At 51.0% G+C, this 14,966-nt stretch overlaps 1 protein-coding gene across 1 annotated transcript in view; it reads right to left on the bottom strand.

Annotated features, from left to right (window-relative positions):
• MYH14 (myosin, heavy chain 14, non-muscle) overlaps positions 1 to 14,966 on the bottom strand; it is a 116,876-nt gene that overhangs the window by 46,119 nt on the left and 55,791 nt on the right. Inside the window, exons 12-22 of the mRNA XM_006897341.1 lie at positions 14,610 to 14,762; positions 13,938 to 14,111; positions 11,746 to 11,919; positions 9,939 to 10,053; positions 7,851 to 7,949; positions 6,092 to 6,279; positions 3,756 to 3,877; positions 2,769 to 2,838; positions 2,504 to 2,664; positions 2,114 to 2,222; positions 261 to 392 (exon numbers count right to left, since the gene is read on the bottom strand). Of these exons, the coding sequence (XP_006897403.1) occupies positions 261 to 392; positions 2,114 to 2,222; positions 2,504 to 2,664; positions 2,769 to 2,838; positions 3,756 to 3,877; positions 6,092 to 6,279; positions 7,851 to 7,949; positions 9,939 to 10,053; positions 11,746 to 11,919; positions 13,938 to 14,111; positions 14,610 to 14,762 (1,497 nt within the window). The remainder of the gene's footprint in view (positions 1 to 260; positions 393 to 2,113; positions 2,223 to 2,503; positions 2,665 to 2,768; positions 2,839 to 3,755; positions 3,878 to 6,091; positions 6,280 to 7,850; positions 7,950 to 9,938; positions 10,054 to 11,745; positions 11,920 to 13,937; positions 14,112 to 14,609; positions 14,763 to 14,966) is intronic.

Below are 14,966 nucleotides of genomic sequence, written 5' to 3'. Positions count from 1 at the left end.
CCCACACTGGCTCCACCAGGCCCCGCCCCAACTCTCACACTGGTTCCGCCCAGGCCCCACCCCACCCCTCACATTTGCTCCGCCCAGGCCACGCCCAGCTCGCCCACTGGCTCCGCCCAGGCCCCCACCCTTCACACTGGCTCTGCCCTGGCCCCACCCCTCAAACTGGCTCCGCCCAGGCCCTCCCCCGTTCACACTGGTTCCGCCCAGGCCCCACCCCTCACTGTCTGGTCAGGCCCCTCCCCAGCCCTGCACCTCACCTGCGCCAGGCGGTCCTGGAGCTCTCCTACTTGGCGTGCACTCTGCTGCTGCTGCTCCTGCACCTTCTGCAGCTCCTGTGCACGTGCCTGCAGCACCTCGTCCTGCCTGGTCACCTGTAGCAACGGCTTCACCTGGGGGGAAAGAAAAAGGCACTGAAGACCTGGTGTCCTCCCTCCAAGATCCATCCACTTCCCAGGGTGTGAGGGCCAAACACTCAATCCCAGGCAGAATCCTATTGCTCCACATCCTAGCTTCCTGGCCTTGGGCAAGCACGATACATTCTTTACATCTGTAAAATGGGCACGATCTTGGGCTCCATTTAATATCTCCTCAACGAACCAAGCACGAACGGTACTGGCCACCATGGTTCTCGGATCAAGAATCACTTGATCTGGTGTCGCTCTCTTGGGTCCTGCTGAGACTCCACTCGCCTGTAGCAGGGCCCTAAAACTTTCAGGAATGAGCACTGGGGCAGGACTCTGGAGAGCTGCGTGCATTCTGAGAACAACTGTTGGCTACCATATTTTTTAGCTTTTTTTAAAATCATGATTTGCATGAAAGTTTACACCTTTTCCTGTTGTCTCCTCCTTCTGCCTAGGCCGATGCTGTCTTTTTTAGTTCATATGGCTGGGTGGTCTAAAGAGAGCATAAATGCACTCTTCCCACTCCCTCCCTTTCATTCTCATTTCCATCAATCCTTCTATTCTTCAATTCTTCTATTCCTGTCTCCTGAACTTTATCGCTGGGTATTTATATATCTTTTGAAATATAAGTGAGATTAAATAAGCAGTCAGAGGAGAATCCTGGATCCAGTTGCACCTGAAACTATCTCTTTTATTTCTGCTGCTTTGATTCAGGTTTTCTGGCCCTTGATCCATAAGTAATTCTGGCCACCAAAATTTAGGCTGACTAGTCAAAGATTCTCACCACCAGGCCAACTGGCAGCATCATGATGGATGGTGAAGAGATTGAGATTGCTGACACCTTCAGGTTGCTTGGCTTTATAATCAAGACTGTTGGCACCAGCAGCCAGGAAATTAAAAGAAGAATTGCGTTGGGAAAGTCTGCTGTCATACCTCTCCAAAGTACTGAAGAGAAATTATGTCAGTCTGGAGACTAAGGTGCGCCTGATAGAGGCCATGGTCTCTGCAATTACTTGCTTTGTATCAGAGAGCTAGACAATGACTAGGGATGATAGAAAGAGAATTGATGCCTTTGAGCTGTGGGGCTGGAGAAGAGTATTGAATATACCATGGACTGCTAAGAGAACAAACAAGTTTGTCCTGTAGAGGGTGAAGCCAGGCTGCTCCTTGGAGGCAAGGATTCTGAAGCTCCCTCTGACATACTCTGGACATGTTACAAGGAGGGACCAATCCTTGGAGAAGAACAACATGCTTGGGAGGGTAGAGGGACAGAGCAGGAGAGGAAGGCCCTTGATGAGGTGGATTGATTCAGTGACTGGGGTAATGAGTGTAGGTGTGTCAGAGACAGTGAGATTGTCACAGGATAGAGCAGAGTTTAGGGCTGCTGTACACAGGGTTGCTTTAAGTTGCAGGTTATTTGATGGCACATAACAACAACAACAATCTTATTTTATAGAATCAGAGAACTGAGACCTAGATCCAGCTGGACCTGAAGCTGTCTCACACCTTTTATCTAAGTTGCTTTGATTCAGATCTTCTGCTCTTGCTACCTGTATAATTCTGGTTATCCAAATGTAAGCTCATTGGTCTCATTTTGCACATGCAAAAGAAAAAACTGGGTGGTCAAATAGAGGAGGTCACTTGTCCAAACAGGCCTGGCCGCAGGCCCCGTGTCCTCACTGCTCAAGCCAGCAGCCCCCACTGCCCACCTTGGTGAAGAGCCGCCACCACTGCCAATGCCTGAGCTTCAGGTAGGCCGCACAGTTCCGCTGCATCACCCTCAGGGCGCTCTGCTGCTGCTGCCGCTTCTGGAAGGCTCTATGGGGGGGGATGGAGGAGGGGGACAGGTGAGCAGAGTGGGAGTTCAGTCCCTCCATTTGTCCCTGTCGTCACCTGCTCTACCCAGGCCGTGCGTCCCTCACACTGGCTTCATTCAAACCAGGATGGCCAGCTCCCCCAAAGAGGCCAGGGCTGGCCCCTCTTTAGTGTGTCCAGCACTGTCCAGGCCTGGCCCATGGATATGCTCAGAGTCAAGGTGTCTGGACACCGGAGGCTCCATCAGATTGGTCATCGGACTCCAGGAGAGAGCACAGCCCCACCTGCGCGCCAGGTATCCCCGGGCGGCCGCCTGGAAGGACACGATGATGTCTGTGACCTTCAGGTCCCGCTCCTCCTCCAGCTGGGCCAGGACCCCGGCCCGGAAGAAGATCTTACTTTGGCCCACGCGGTAGAGGTTGGGGTCCAGTTCCAGGGCCTGGATCTGCGGGGTGAGTGAGGGCAGGTGAGTCAGGAGGGTGTCACATCCTGGGTGCACCTTCACCCCCTCCCGGGCTGTGCCCACCCAGGTTCGGCCCCAGCACGCACCATCTTCTCACAAGCCTGCTTCCCATCCATGAAGCCCTTGGGGATGGCGTTGGGGGTCAGGATCTCATACCTGGGGGAGGGAGGACGAGAGAGATACAGCAGTCAGAGACCCCACCCTGGCTGGGCACTAGGCTCAATGACAGACAGCAACCACCATGACAAAAGCAGAAACTAACAACAGAACCCCCCCCCCCAGCAGGCTACCTGACACCTGTGTATTCCTACTCACAACCCCCCCTATCCCGGGAATGGAGCAAAACAACTCCCTTGGGTTTCCAAGGCCTCAGCATTCTCCCTCGAAGCTGCTGGTGGGTTTGAACCACCGACCTTTTGGTTAGCAGCCGAATGCATTAACCACTGCACTACCAAGGATTCTCTTATAAAGAGCACCCAGCTGTCATCGGATCAGGTGCCACTCAGCGTGACCCCACACACATACACCCCGCAGTTGGTTTCTGAAGCTGGGAATCATGGGAAGAAACTGTCTCTCTTTTGCCCACAGAGCACCTGGTGATATGAACCACTGATCCTGGGGTATAGCAGCTCAATATGGAACACATGACTCTGACACCAACCAGTAGGGTGAGTTTTATGGCGATTACAGCCTACGAAATCCTCTGGGGAAGTTTTACCCGGTCGCGTGGGGTCACTGAGAGCTGGGACAGACCCGTGAACATCTCCCAACAGGGACAGTCTCCTGAAGTGAGACTCTATTTTCACGGCATTAAGCTCCTGTTTGGCAATTTTTTTTTTAATTTTTTTCTTTCTCTTTGGCAATTTTAATCCACCAGTGCTGTGTTTTGTTACAGCAGCCTGTATAAACTGATACATTCCATCACAAAAGCTAGAGTTCAGGTAACTCACCCAGGCCTCCCAGCATGGATGTTGGTGGGATGTGAACTGTACTGAGGGTGACAGTCCAACCCCAGGCGCTGCCTTGGCTGTGTCCCTTGGGGTCCTTACCACCCTTTGCCCGCCTCTGCTCACCTCTGTCGGAACTCCTGGAAGAGGATGCGGTTGGGGAAGCCCTGGCGGCAGATGCGAATGCCCTCCAAGACGCCATTACAACGCAGCTGGTCCAGCACCAGCCGCGGCTCCAGCTTGCCAGCCTGCAGGGGGGCGGGGGGGGGGCGCAGGGTCAGGACCTGCAGAATCAGCGGCGGCCATAGGGGATGCCACACACTCAACAACCTGCTTGGCTGGGCAGGTGCCAACGCTTCGCGACCTCCTACAGCTCTGCTTGCTCTTTCCTGAGCACCTACTACGTGCCAGGCACAGCCCTGGAGTCAGGCTAACCGCATGTTACTGCATCTTGCCGACTCTGTAGCAATTAAACTTTTTCACCATGTACATTTAAATACAATACGCTGCTGCGGTTGTTATGCAATGTCAAGTTGGAATCGACTCATAGTGTACCTTTCAGTGGCTTTTCATATGCTGCCAATCACATGGGAGGAGAGTGCCTGCCTTTCTCCCTTGGAGAAGCTGGTGGATTCGAACCGTGTGCCTTTGGATTCACAGAACATCTCCTTACCACTAAGTGAACTACGGCAGAATGCAAACACTACTTTGACATGGAATAGCCCACTGCCTTCAAGTTGAGTCCAACTCGGAGCCTCTTCCTAGCAGGCACTCAAGGCTGTAAAGTCCTTACAGAAGGATGCTGTCCATTTTTTCCCCACAGAGCGGCTGATGGAGCCGAACCGCCGACCTTTCAGTCAGCAGCACCACAAGTTCTGCACCATGCCACCAGGGATTCTTTTTATTTGTAGCAGGATACCAAAAACCAGGCAGAAACAAAGTCCAGTAGGAAAACTGATAATAAATAAAATTGAAATTAAAAAATTTTAAAAACCCAAGGGGAGCTCTGGTGGCTTAGTGGCAAGAAGCTGCACTGCAATCCCAGAGGCACATGGTTCGAATCCACCAGATGCTTTGCTGGGGAAGGAGGGACAATCTCCTCCTGTACCAGTCAGATCCGATTTGATGGTACGCACACACACAAATAATAAAATAAAAAACAAAAAATAACAACAAAAAACTACTTGTCTTCGAGTCTGTGGTGACCCTTTGACATTCAGGTGTTAGGAAAATGATGCTTTGTAAGGTTTTCAATGGTCATTTTAGTGCAAGTAGATTGCCAGGCGTTTCTTCCAGGGTATTTGTAGTGAACTTGAACTTTCCATTTTTCTGTTAGGGGCCCAGCTCCTAACAGATACATTAACTATTTGTATCAGCCATGAATTTCAAAGGGTCAAGAAAACAAACCCCAAACCACCATCGGCAAGATGCTTTGAGCCCATGGCGCCCCCGTGTGCTGCAGTGCGGTACTGCACCATAGGGTTTCATTGGCTCTGGGCTCCTGGCTCACAGGGAGATAGATGCGTTTATTAACACTCATCTCTCTGCCAGTTTGGACCCACCAGTGGCTCCATGGGAGAAAGGCGGGCCGTCTCCTCTTGCGTAACTTACAATCTTGGAAAATCACCAGAGGTTCTGCTATGAAACAGTCCCAACCCAGCAAGAGTGAGTGAGTAAATAAACAGGTGTGTATCTTTCCAGTATCGCTAGGCCCTCGTTCCCCAGTGCGGATTCGAACCTCCAATTTGAAGGTTAGCAGTTAAGTGCAAACCATCTGCATTGTCAAGAAGCCACCAGCAAAAATCAAAGAAACAGGAAGAACAGAGACCAAGATTTGAAACAAAAACCTATTAGACAGCTGCTAAGCTAAAAGCTGGCCATTTGGAAGCCACTCGGAGGGTCGGTGGGAGAAAAGGTTTGGAGCTCGGTACTTGTAAAAGGTCACGGCCTAAGGGACAGGCCTACTGTGTCACACGGGGCATGATGGGTCAGAAGGGATCTGGCTGCATAGAAAACCCACCCTGAGGCCAACAGCTAAGGGAGCCTTGGTGCAGAGGTTACAGGCTCGGCTACCAACTCAAAAGATCTAATTGAGGTTGAAAATGCAGGAAAGGAGGACATTTACAGGCCTGGGAATCCGAGATTCACACACACTGGCAGCTCGACTCTCTTATAAATAAGGTCGCTGTGCGTTGTGATCAGCTGGATAGCAATCATGTATATATATTTTTTAGAGGCAAAAAAAGAGCAGCAAGGAATGGGGCTGGGAAGGGCTTCATTTGAAAATAGGACATTCAGGGAAGTGACCCAGTGGGATGGAGACATGTGAACAAACAAGTGCAATGAATGGAGGCCTTTTCCCAGCAGGGGGGCCTGGGAAAGAAGCCCATCAACCAGAACTGACCCTAGCCAAGCCCAGTGGGCGCCCTGCACTCATTGCCTGTCCTCAGCCGACCACTCACCCTCTTCTCGTGGTTGGGGACGATGCAGCGGACGAAGCTCGGGTTGGTGTTGCTGAGCGTGGCCATGAGGCGGCTCAGAGACTCCTTGTAGAGCTGGCCCACCGTCCGGAACATTCCTCGGCGGGGGCGACCACCTGGTGGGCCATCCCCAAGGCTGCTCACTTGCTCCAGACCCACAATGCCCTCCACTGTGAGACGAGGAAAAAGACACGGAGAGAAAGAGACAGATGTGAGGGGTCAGTTTTCAATCTGGGAGAGGAGCTGACCAATAGTCGGGTCACTTACAGGGCCTGGCACATTACAATACACCCATTCCTTACTTATCAATGTGGTTAGGTTCCAAAGACCAAGTCGTTAGATGGAAATGGTGGCTGGGAAAAAAATGGAGGATGATCACATCATGGCATAACCGTCAGACTGCACCACGACTTAACCCCTAGAATCCATGACCACGTAAGGGCCAAACTGTATCAGTATATAGCTGTCAAACTGCATCACTGTGTAAGCCCCAATCACTGAGCATCTTAGTCAAGTTGACACAACTTGACCGCCACAGGCAGTGCCACTCTTTTCCTGTAGGGTCTTCAAAGCTGTACATCTTTATGGGGACAGACTTTCCCGATCTTTCTTCCATGGAGCCACTGGCCGGGTCAGCCCGCTGACCTTTCAGTTCGCAGCGGAACGTTTAGCCAGTGCACCACTGGTGCACACTCGAGACACAATAGCTGACGGGCCACCGCGCCACTGGTGCACACTCGAGCCACAATAGCGAACGGGACGGCCTGATATCGCGAGATTTCGTTACGAAATCTCAGGGTGTAGTCAATACAGAGTTACAGAAACTGCCAAGAGAGACGACAAGGAGGGAGGGGAAGTGGGGGGAGAGGCTTTTCAGGAGAAAAAGGAGAGAGAAGGCATAAAAAAAAATTAAATTTAAATTAAAAAAGAGAAAAAAGCAGGCTAATAACATCAGCCACAAAGACAACATAATCTACTTCCCATTGTAGCAAGTAACAACCAGCCTCTTAAAAACTCTCGAGCAACTCTCTGAGATGCCAACTCCTGGCCTCTTCCAACCCAGAACAAAGAAGCAAGAAGAGCAACAAAGATGCACAGAAGTAATCGGTCCAAAGGACTAAGGGGCTTAACTTCAACTTCCATGACTTTAAGATTAGATGGTACCTTGGATCAGATGATGCCAAACTACTGCTTCTGGTTGTTCTCAAAAGGACCACAGCAGACTGAAAATGTGAACATGTGCAACAAAAGTCAAAAGGTTGCCAGGTCCAATAAAGACTGGCGGCACTGCTCAGACCATGGCCCTTCATTGCCTTTCCAATGTGGAACAAAACTGACCTGCAAGGCTCAATTTTTCAGGCAAAAAACAGACAGGCCAATCTGGTGAGCAGCAACACCAGGGAGGCACTCATTCCTCAATCCTGAGCATATTCAATGAAAAAGCTCAGAAGAGCAGCATCTGCACAAGGAAACGGCTCACAAAGGCAGACATGACAGATGGAGTAATGAAAGTGAGAATCACAGGGAGGAAGTGGGAAGAATGATGATACACAATGAGGGCTATAATCAATGCCATAAAACAAAAGGTGTATGAACGGCTGAATGGAAAACTGGCTTGGCAAACTTTCACTCTAATCACAAAAAGAGGAAGCAACAACAACATAAAGAGAATAGTTCCCCGTGCCCCAGGCCCTCCCTCCTGGTCCAGCAAACCTCACCGTGGACGCACAGGGACACCCACCCCCTGACGGGGAAACAGCAGAGCTGAGCCTCTCTGCAGATCCTGGGGGCGACGGTGAGAAGGAGCCGAGCAGAGAGAACTGCTGGAAGCCCCCGTGTTCTGGGGGTGAGAGGACAGACAGGGAGGGGGGAGTGGAGACAGATGGGAGGGGAGAGGTGTGCAGGGGGCCGCATGGGAGAGGAGGAGGAGAGGAGGCAGGAAGAAAGAAGAGGAAAGGTGGTTAGTCAGCTGCCAAGCAGAGCACACGGAGATGCTGATGTGTTCCCAACAACTGCTCCTTTTTCCCCAAAAATATTTTACTGTGTTTTCTGTTCAATGATTTCTATACAATTCATGTGGTGACACTGCTTCCTTCCTTCCCAAGGCATGAAACAGTACGACCTCTCTGTGTTGTTGGTAGGTGCTGGGGAGTCGAGTACAACTCAGGGATCCTATGAGCAACAGATCTGACCCTTGTCCCATCCTGCGCTATCCTTGTCTTCTCTGCAGTCGCTCCTTCTCCTTGAGATTTCCTCTCTCTTTCCATCTCGTCTTCCTCTCTCTCCCTGACCTGCTAGCTTTCCAAGCATAATGTCCCTTTCCAATGTCTGCACCAAACCCTGGAGGCTGGGGAACCTGTCCTGTTTCCCTTATTATCTTACCCACTGAATGACATCATGCTGGCTGGGACGACAAATGACCCCCCGTGACCGGAAAAATAACCAACAAACCCTCTCCCTATAGGCTGGGCCCGTAATCCCTACATTAAATGAAACCTACTGTCACTGAATCAATTCCAACTCCCAGGGACCCCAAAGGCCAGAGCAGAGCTGGCCTATCCCCACCCCTAGTCTCTGAAGCTGTCACTGCTATAGAAGTAAATGCTTATATTTCTCTCCCTAGGAGCTGCAGAGTAAATTTGAACTGGTAACCCACTGGTTGGTAGCCAAATGCTATAACCATCATGCTACCAGGGCACCTTTGTCTTCCTCTAAATCCACTGCCCTCAAGTGGATTCCCAGTCAGAGCAGGTGGGTTTGAACTGCCGACCTTCTGGTTAGCAGCCGAGGGCCTGAATGCTGAATCAGTAGGGCTCCTATTTTTCTTCTCTTAAAAACAAACAGCAACAACAAGTCACTGCAATGTTGTTCTATTAATGCAGTCTGCCTTCCACCCCGCTCCCCCGCCCGCTCCAGGATCCCCTCCTCCATATCCCTTTCCCCTTCCACCTGAAAAAAAAAGAAAGAAAAAAGGGAGCTCTGGTGGCCTAGTGGCAAGGAGCTGCAACTACAATCCCAGAGGCGCAGGGTTTGAATTCACCAGATGCTCTGCCGGGGAAGGAGGGACAATCTCCTCCTGTACCAGTCAGATCTGGTTTGATGGTACACTCACACAAAAATAATAAAATTTTTTTTTTAAAAAAAGGGAAGGAATCAATTTATTACAATGGTTAAAACAAAACACTTAAAAAATACATTAGACTTGAAAAAGACCAATATCAAACTAAACACGAAAATGGAACGCTGGTGATATGGTCCACAGATGCATGTATATGCATAGGTTGTTGTTGTTATTTTTCTTGTACCATCTAGTCAGAACTGATGTATAGCCGACCCTCCAGCGGGTTTTCAGAGGCAGTAAATCTCATGGGAGGAGACTGCCCATCTTTCTCCTGTGAAGCAGCTGGTGGATTCAAACTGAGCACCTTTGGGATGGTAATATAGCTTCTTACCACTAGCCACCAGAGGGGTGTGTGTGTGTGTGTGTGTGTGTGTACACATATAAAATATTAAGATTCCACCAGGTCAGGATTGATTCATAGCTGGCCTTTCATAGGGTTTCTTTACAGGGGGACACAGCTCATCTTTCTCCCCTGGAGCAGCTGGTGGATTAGAACCGCCAACCTTGTGATCAACAGCCCGACACATCACACGCTCATTACACATGACACCACCAGAGTACACATGTGCTTCACTGAGCTGAAGCACTGACAGCGTCCCAAGAGCTCAGGTTCAGGGCTCGGCCCCTGGAACACACAGGCCACTCGGCCGGTGGGGAGAAGGACTGGGGAGACCCAGGGGACAGAATCCTGAAAGGCTGGGGACTCACCATCTTTCCAGATCTCGGCCGTCAGCCGGTCTGTGCTTTGGTGAAGCAGGGCCGCCACGTTGTCATTCAGAGGGTCCATGTTTTTCATCAGCCATTCATTGGCCTTGTAGTCGACCTGGATCAAGACGGGGGAGGGAAGCCTGGTGAGTATTTCCAGGAGCCAGAGTCCCGAGCTCGCCAAGGGCAGCACTCTGGCACCACCTCGTGTCCAGATCTCAAACTGCACTCGCCAAGAGCCACGGACATTGATCCCTGGGTGGCTTTATCTGCCCCCACTTTGTTCCTTATTCCTCTGTCCCGGCCACACTGGCCTTCTCACTGTCCTTCACACCAGCATGCCCATTCCCACACTTTGAGGTGTTTTTGGTTTTTTCTTGTTCCCCCCCCCCATTCATTCCTTGTTGCACTTTTCTCCCCTCCCAAACCTCTCCCCCACCCCCAATACACTACCCTCTTGGAAAAGTGAAAGAAAAAGTCTTTCACTGCTTTACAATCCCTCCCCTCAGGTCCACTCCACTATGCAGCCTTCGCTCAGGACTCCTGTCATGACAATAATACCTAATCCCATATCCCTTTTAAACAGCTTTCTCCCTCATCTGTTTCAATGCAATATACATTATCGAACCCATCCTTCTCAGTCACTTTGAGGTTTTTTTATCCCTGCTCTTTCTGTACTTTTTTTTTAAAAAAAAAAACCAACTTGGGTTTGTTTGTTTGTTTTTTTAAATTTTATTGTTTGTGTGTGTACTGTCAAATCAGATCTGACTGGTACAGGACAAGATTGCCCCTTCTTCCCCGGCAGGGCATCTGGTGGATTCGAACCATGTACCTCTGGGATTGCAGTGCAGCTTCTTGCCACTAGGCCACCAGAGCTTCTCTTTCTGTACATTTTTAAAATTTTTTTTATTATTATTTTTGTGTGTGTGTACTGTCAAATCAGATCTGACTGGTACAGGAGGAGATTGTCCCTCCTTCCCTGGCAGAGTATCTGGTGGATTCGAACCGTGCAACTCTGGGATTGTAGTTGCAGCTCCTGACCACTAGGCCACCAGAGCTCCCCTCTTTCTGTACATTTTAATCTTCATCTCTGCTCCCTCCGGGTCTGATCCCCTCTCAATACAGGGGGTCACACTGAGGCTAGGCGGGGTCCTCATAAACTACTGTTACTGCCCATTTACATTAAAGAAACTATGGCCCGTAGCCAAACCAGCCAGCGACTTATTTCTATAAATAATACTTTACTGCAATACAGCCTGGCCCATGAATGTACATCACACATCTACCACCCGGCCCAGCAGAGAACTCATTTGCCAGCCTCTGATTTGCTTTCCTCTGTGAAACCTTCCCTGGCATTTCTCCTCCAGGCTGACACTGCTATTAGCTGCCCTCTTTGACACCCCAATCAGCTTTATATTCTAACCGTCCGTTTTTGCCTCCCCTCCAATAAAGAACTTTATGAGAGTAGAAATCACATCTGATCATGCCCCCAGGTTTGCTCAGCACAGGGCTCGAAACACAAGAGGTATTTGCACACAGTGACCAAATGAATGCATCAAAAACAGCCACTGCTGCTACTGGTGAACTCCTAGGCATCCTTCAAAACTCAGTGCATATAACCCCTCCTGAAGGAACCCTTTGCTGACTTCATCAAATACAATCCTCACTCTTCTTTGGGAACTCCTGACCCGACAGTGTCTGCAGCCATTGGGTATCAGGTGGTCTGGATTTGACTCCGAGCCCTCCTCACAGGCCCCCTGAGCCTCCCACTCCCTCGTACGCCCCGAGGACGCCGGCCCCACGTCCCTACCTTGCCCGCATAGTGGAGGACGCTAAAGTCAGCCTGGTCCCGCAGTTGCCTCGGCCGCTGGAACTTGGGGTGGCCACCTTGCTCCTGGGCCACCTTCTCCACAAAGGACTTGTCAGTTGCCTTTGGGAACCAGCATTCCTCGTCGAGCAGCGCCAGGAGTCCGGGGGGGTTGGCCTGACCATGGACAGGAAGGAGAAAGAAGCCAGATTCTCAAATACAGTAGCTTTCATAGCTGGGTGATGTCTGTCAAGTCGATTCTCACGTACAGCACCCCCAGGAGATGGTGCAGAACTGACCCATTGGGTTTCCTAGGCGACAGTCGTTATAGGAACAGATAGCCAGGCTTTTCTTTCGTGTGACCTCTGCCTGGGCTTGAACTAACAACCTTCACATTCCTAGTCAAGCACTTAACTGCTGTCTTACCAGAGCTTCTTTCCTGCTAAGGTCTGCTGCTTACAGACAACACTTAAGGGAAAACCTAAGCGTAAAAACGAGGCCAGTCAGCGCCACTGAGAACAGATAAGCAAACTCAGCTGCGCTCTAAAAGGTTGTGGGGGTGAGCGTGGTCCAAACCCATCATTTCCAAGGTGGAAAAACCTGACAACCGGCTCCCACGATGTCCGCAGCCCAGGAAACTCCGGAACCACCCTGTCACACGGGGCTGCTAGAGTCAGAATCCACTCGATGGAAGAGGATTTCAGAGACTCGTAAGTATATGAGGGAGCTTATATGTAACAGTATATAAAGGAGCTCTGGTGGCTTAGTGGAAAGGAATGGCGCTGCCAATGCAAAGGCAAGTGGTTCAAGTCCACCAGCTGCTCCGTGAGGGAAAGATGGGCAATCTCCTCCTACATGACTGGCTGCCTCTGAAAACCCACTGGAGGGAAAGCGATGGGTTGGTTCCGACTCAATGGTACATAGTAACAATAAGAATGTACGTATATGTAAGGGCGCTCTGGTGGCCGAGTGGCAAGACGTTGGACTGCAATCCTGAAGGCCCATGGTTTGAATCCACCAGATGCTCTGCTGGAGAAGGAGGGGACAATCTCTTCCTGTGCCTGTCAGATCCAATTTGACAGTACACAACATGTTGTTGTTGTTATTATGTGCCGTCGAGTCACTTGTGACTCACAGCGACCCTATGTACAACAGCCCTAAACGCTGCTCTGACTTGAGCCAACGTCACTGTCTCTGATATACCCATCCCGATTACACAACATAAAGGGGGGAAAAGAATATATTTGGGGCTCTGGTGGCCTAGTGGCAAGAAGCTGAGCTGCAATCCCGAAAGTGAGCAGTTCGAATCCACCAGACATTCTGCTGGAGAAGGAGGGGCAATGAGTCAGATCTCACTCGAAGGTACACAACAACAACAACAAAAAGAATGTATGTGTATGTGGTCTGTATATACACACATACACACACTCAAAACCTAAACACACTGATATGGGTCAACTTTGCCTCAAGATTGTCCTTTATGGGACTCAAGGTTGTAAATCTTGCTAGAAGGAGAAAGTCCATCTATCTCTACGGAGCAGCTGGATGTGAACTCTCCATCTTCTATGTATTAAAATATTATACCATGTAGACTCCTTTGCACATAGACACACTCTCTCTCTCTATCCCTCTCTGTTTCTGTCTCTCTCTCTTCTGTTTCTGTCTCTCTCTCTTCTGTTTCTGTCTCTCTCTCTCTGTTTCTGTCTCTCTCTCTTCTGTTTCTCTCTCTCTCTCTGTCCCTCTCTGTTTCTGTCTCTCTCTCTTCTGTTTCTGTCTCTCTCTCTCTGTTTCTGTCTCTCTCTCTCTTCTGTTTCTGTCTCTCTCTTCTGTTTCTGTCTCTCTCTCTCTCTCCTGTTTCTGTCTCTCTCGCTCTGGGAGTCCTGATACGAAGCACTTGGATGCTAACTGAAGCTCTGACCTCATCCAGCGCCTGTGCAGGAGGCCTGTGAAGGAGACAGCTTAGAACACCCCACGTCCACTGCCTACAACCCAGCAGGCCACACCGTCTCCTGCGTCCCACTACAAGCTGGAACAGCCTTGATGGCATAAAACAGCACGGGCCAGTGGCTGGTCCTGAGCCCAGCAGACCCTGGACGTGCACTTTCTGCAGCTCGGTCGGCGAGGACTTCTCCCAGATTTAAAGAGCCAGCACTGTCATTCAAGGGGAGGCTCCAGGCGCGAGGAGCCGAGCTCACCGGGCGTTCGATGAGGTCGATGCAGGGCTGCAGGTCCAGGCCGAAGTCGAGGAAGGTCCAGGGGATGCCCTCGCGCTGGTACTCCTCCTGTTCCAGCACGAACATGGTGTGGTTGAAGAGCTGCTGCAGCTTCTCGTTGGTGTAGTTGATGCAGAGCTGCTCGAAGGAGTTCAGCTGTGGGGGGCAGAGGGGCACGTGAGCGGGGCAGAGGGGCACATGAGTGGGACAGCGACAAGAGGGGCTGGGAGAGAGACGGGAACCAGGGGACAGAGTCTCAGAGAGAGAGGAAGGGACATAGAGTCAGAGAAGGAAGAATAGAGAGACAGAGAGAGAGAGAGAGAGGGAGACCGACACTCACAGAGAGGGGAGGACAGAGGGAGAGAGGGGAAGAGAGGCCCAGGAAGAGCGGAACAGAGAACCATGAAGGTGCAGAGCACCAGAGAGAGAGGGTGACAGAGATTCAGAGAGTGAGGGAGCAGAGACCCAGAGAGAGGACAGAGACCGAGGAGGGGCAGAGACTCAGAGGGGAAGGGACAGAGACCGAGGGTGAGCTGAGTTGGGGAGCAGAAGCATGCAAAAAGAAAATAGGAAGATTTCACAGAATGGGGCACCCCGAGATGAGAAGAATCCCAAGGCTGTTGAGTCCCCACCCCAATCTAGGTGGGCACAGACCTGGAAGATCTCGAAGCCCGCGATGTCCAGGATGCCCAGGAAGGAGGCGCCCTGGCGGGGGCTGCGGTCCAGAGCTCGGTTGAGGCGCAGCACCAGCCAGCGGAAGAGGCGCTCGTAGGTGGCCTTGGCCAGGGCCTCCAGGGCGAAGTCGGCCTGGAGAGACGGAGTGGGCGTGGTCATCGGGTGGGCGTGGTCACAAGATAGGCGGGGCAAACAGCACCAATGGCTGTGCCTCACAGCCCACCTCCTACACTCAGCCCCACTCAAAGTACCATTAAGAAAGACCATGCACTGACATCCAAGCAGAGAGATGCACACCCATCTTTATCGGGGCTTTGTTTACAATAGCAAGGAGTT

The sequence above is a fragment of the Elephantulus edwardii genome, unplaced genomic scaffold, assembly GCF_000299155.1.
Source record: "Elephantulus edwardii isolate Elephantulus edwardi_28Jun2011 unplaced genomic scaffold, EleEdw1.0 scaffold00208, whole genome shotgun sequence".
Classification (NCBI taxonomy): Eukaryota; Metazoa; Chordata; class Mammalia; order Macroscelidea; family Macroscelididae; genus Elephantulus; species Elephantulus edwardii.
Note: the sequence above shows the minus strand (reverse complement) of the source record. Positions and strands in the feature narration are given on the sequence as shown.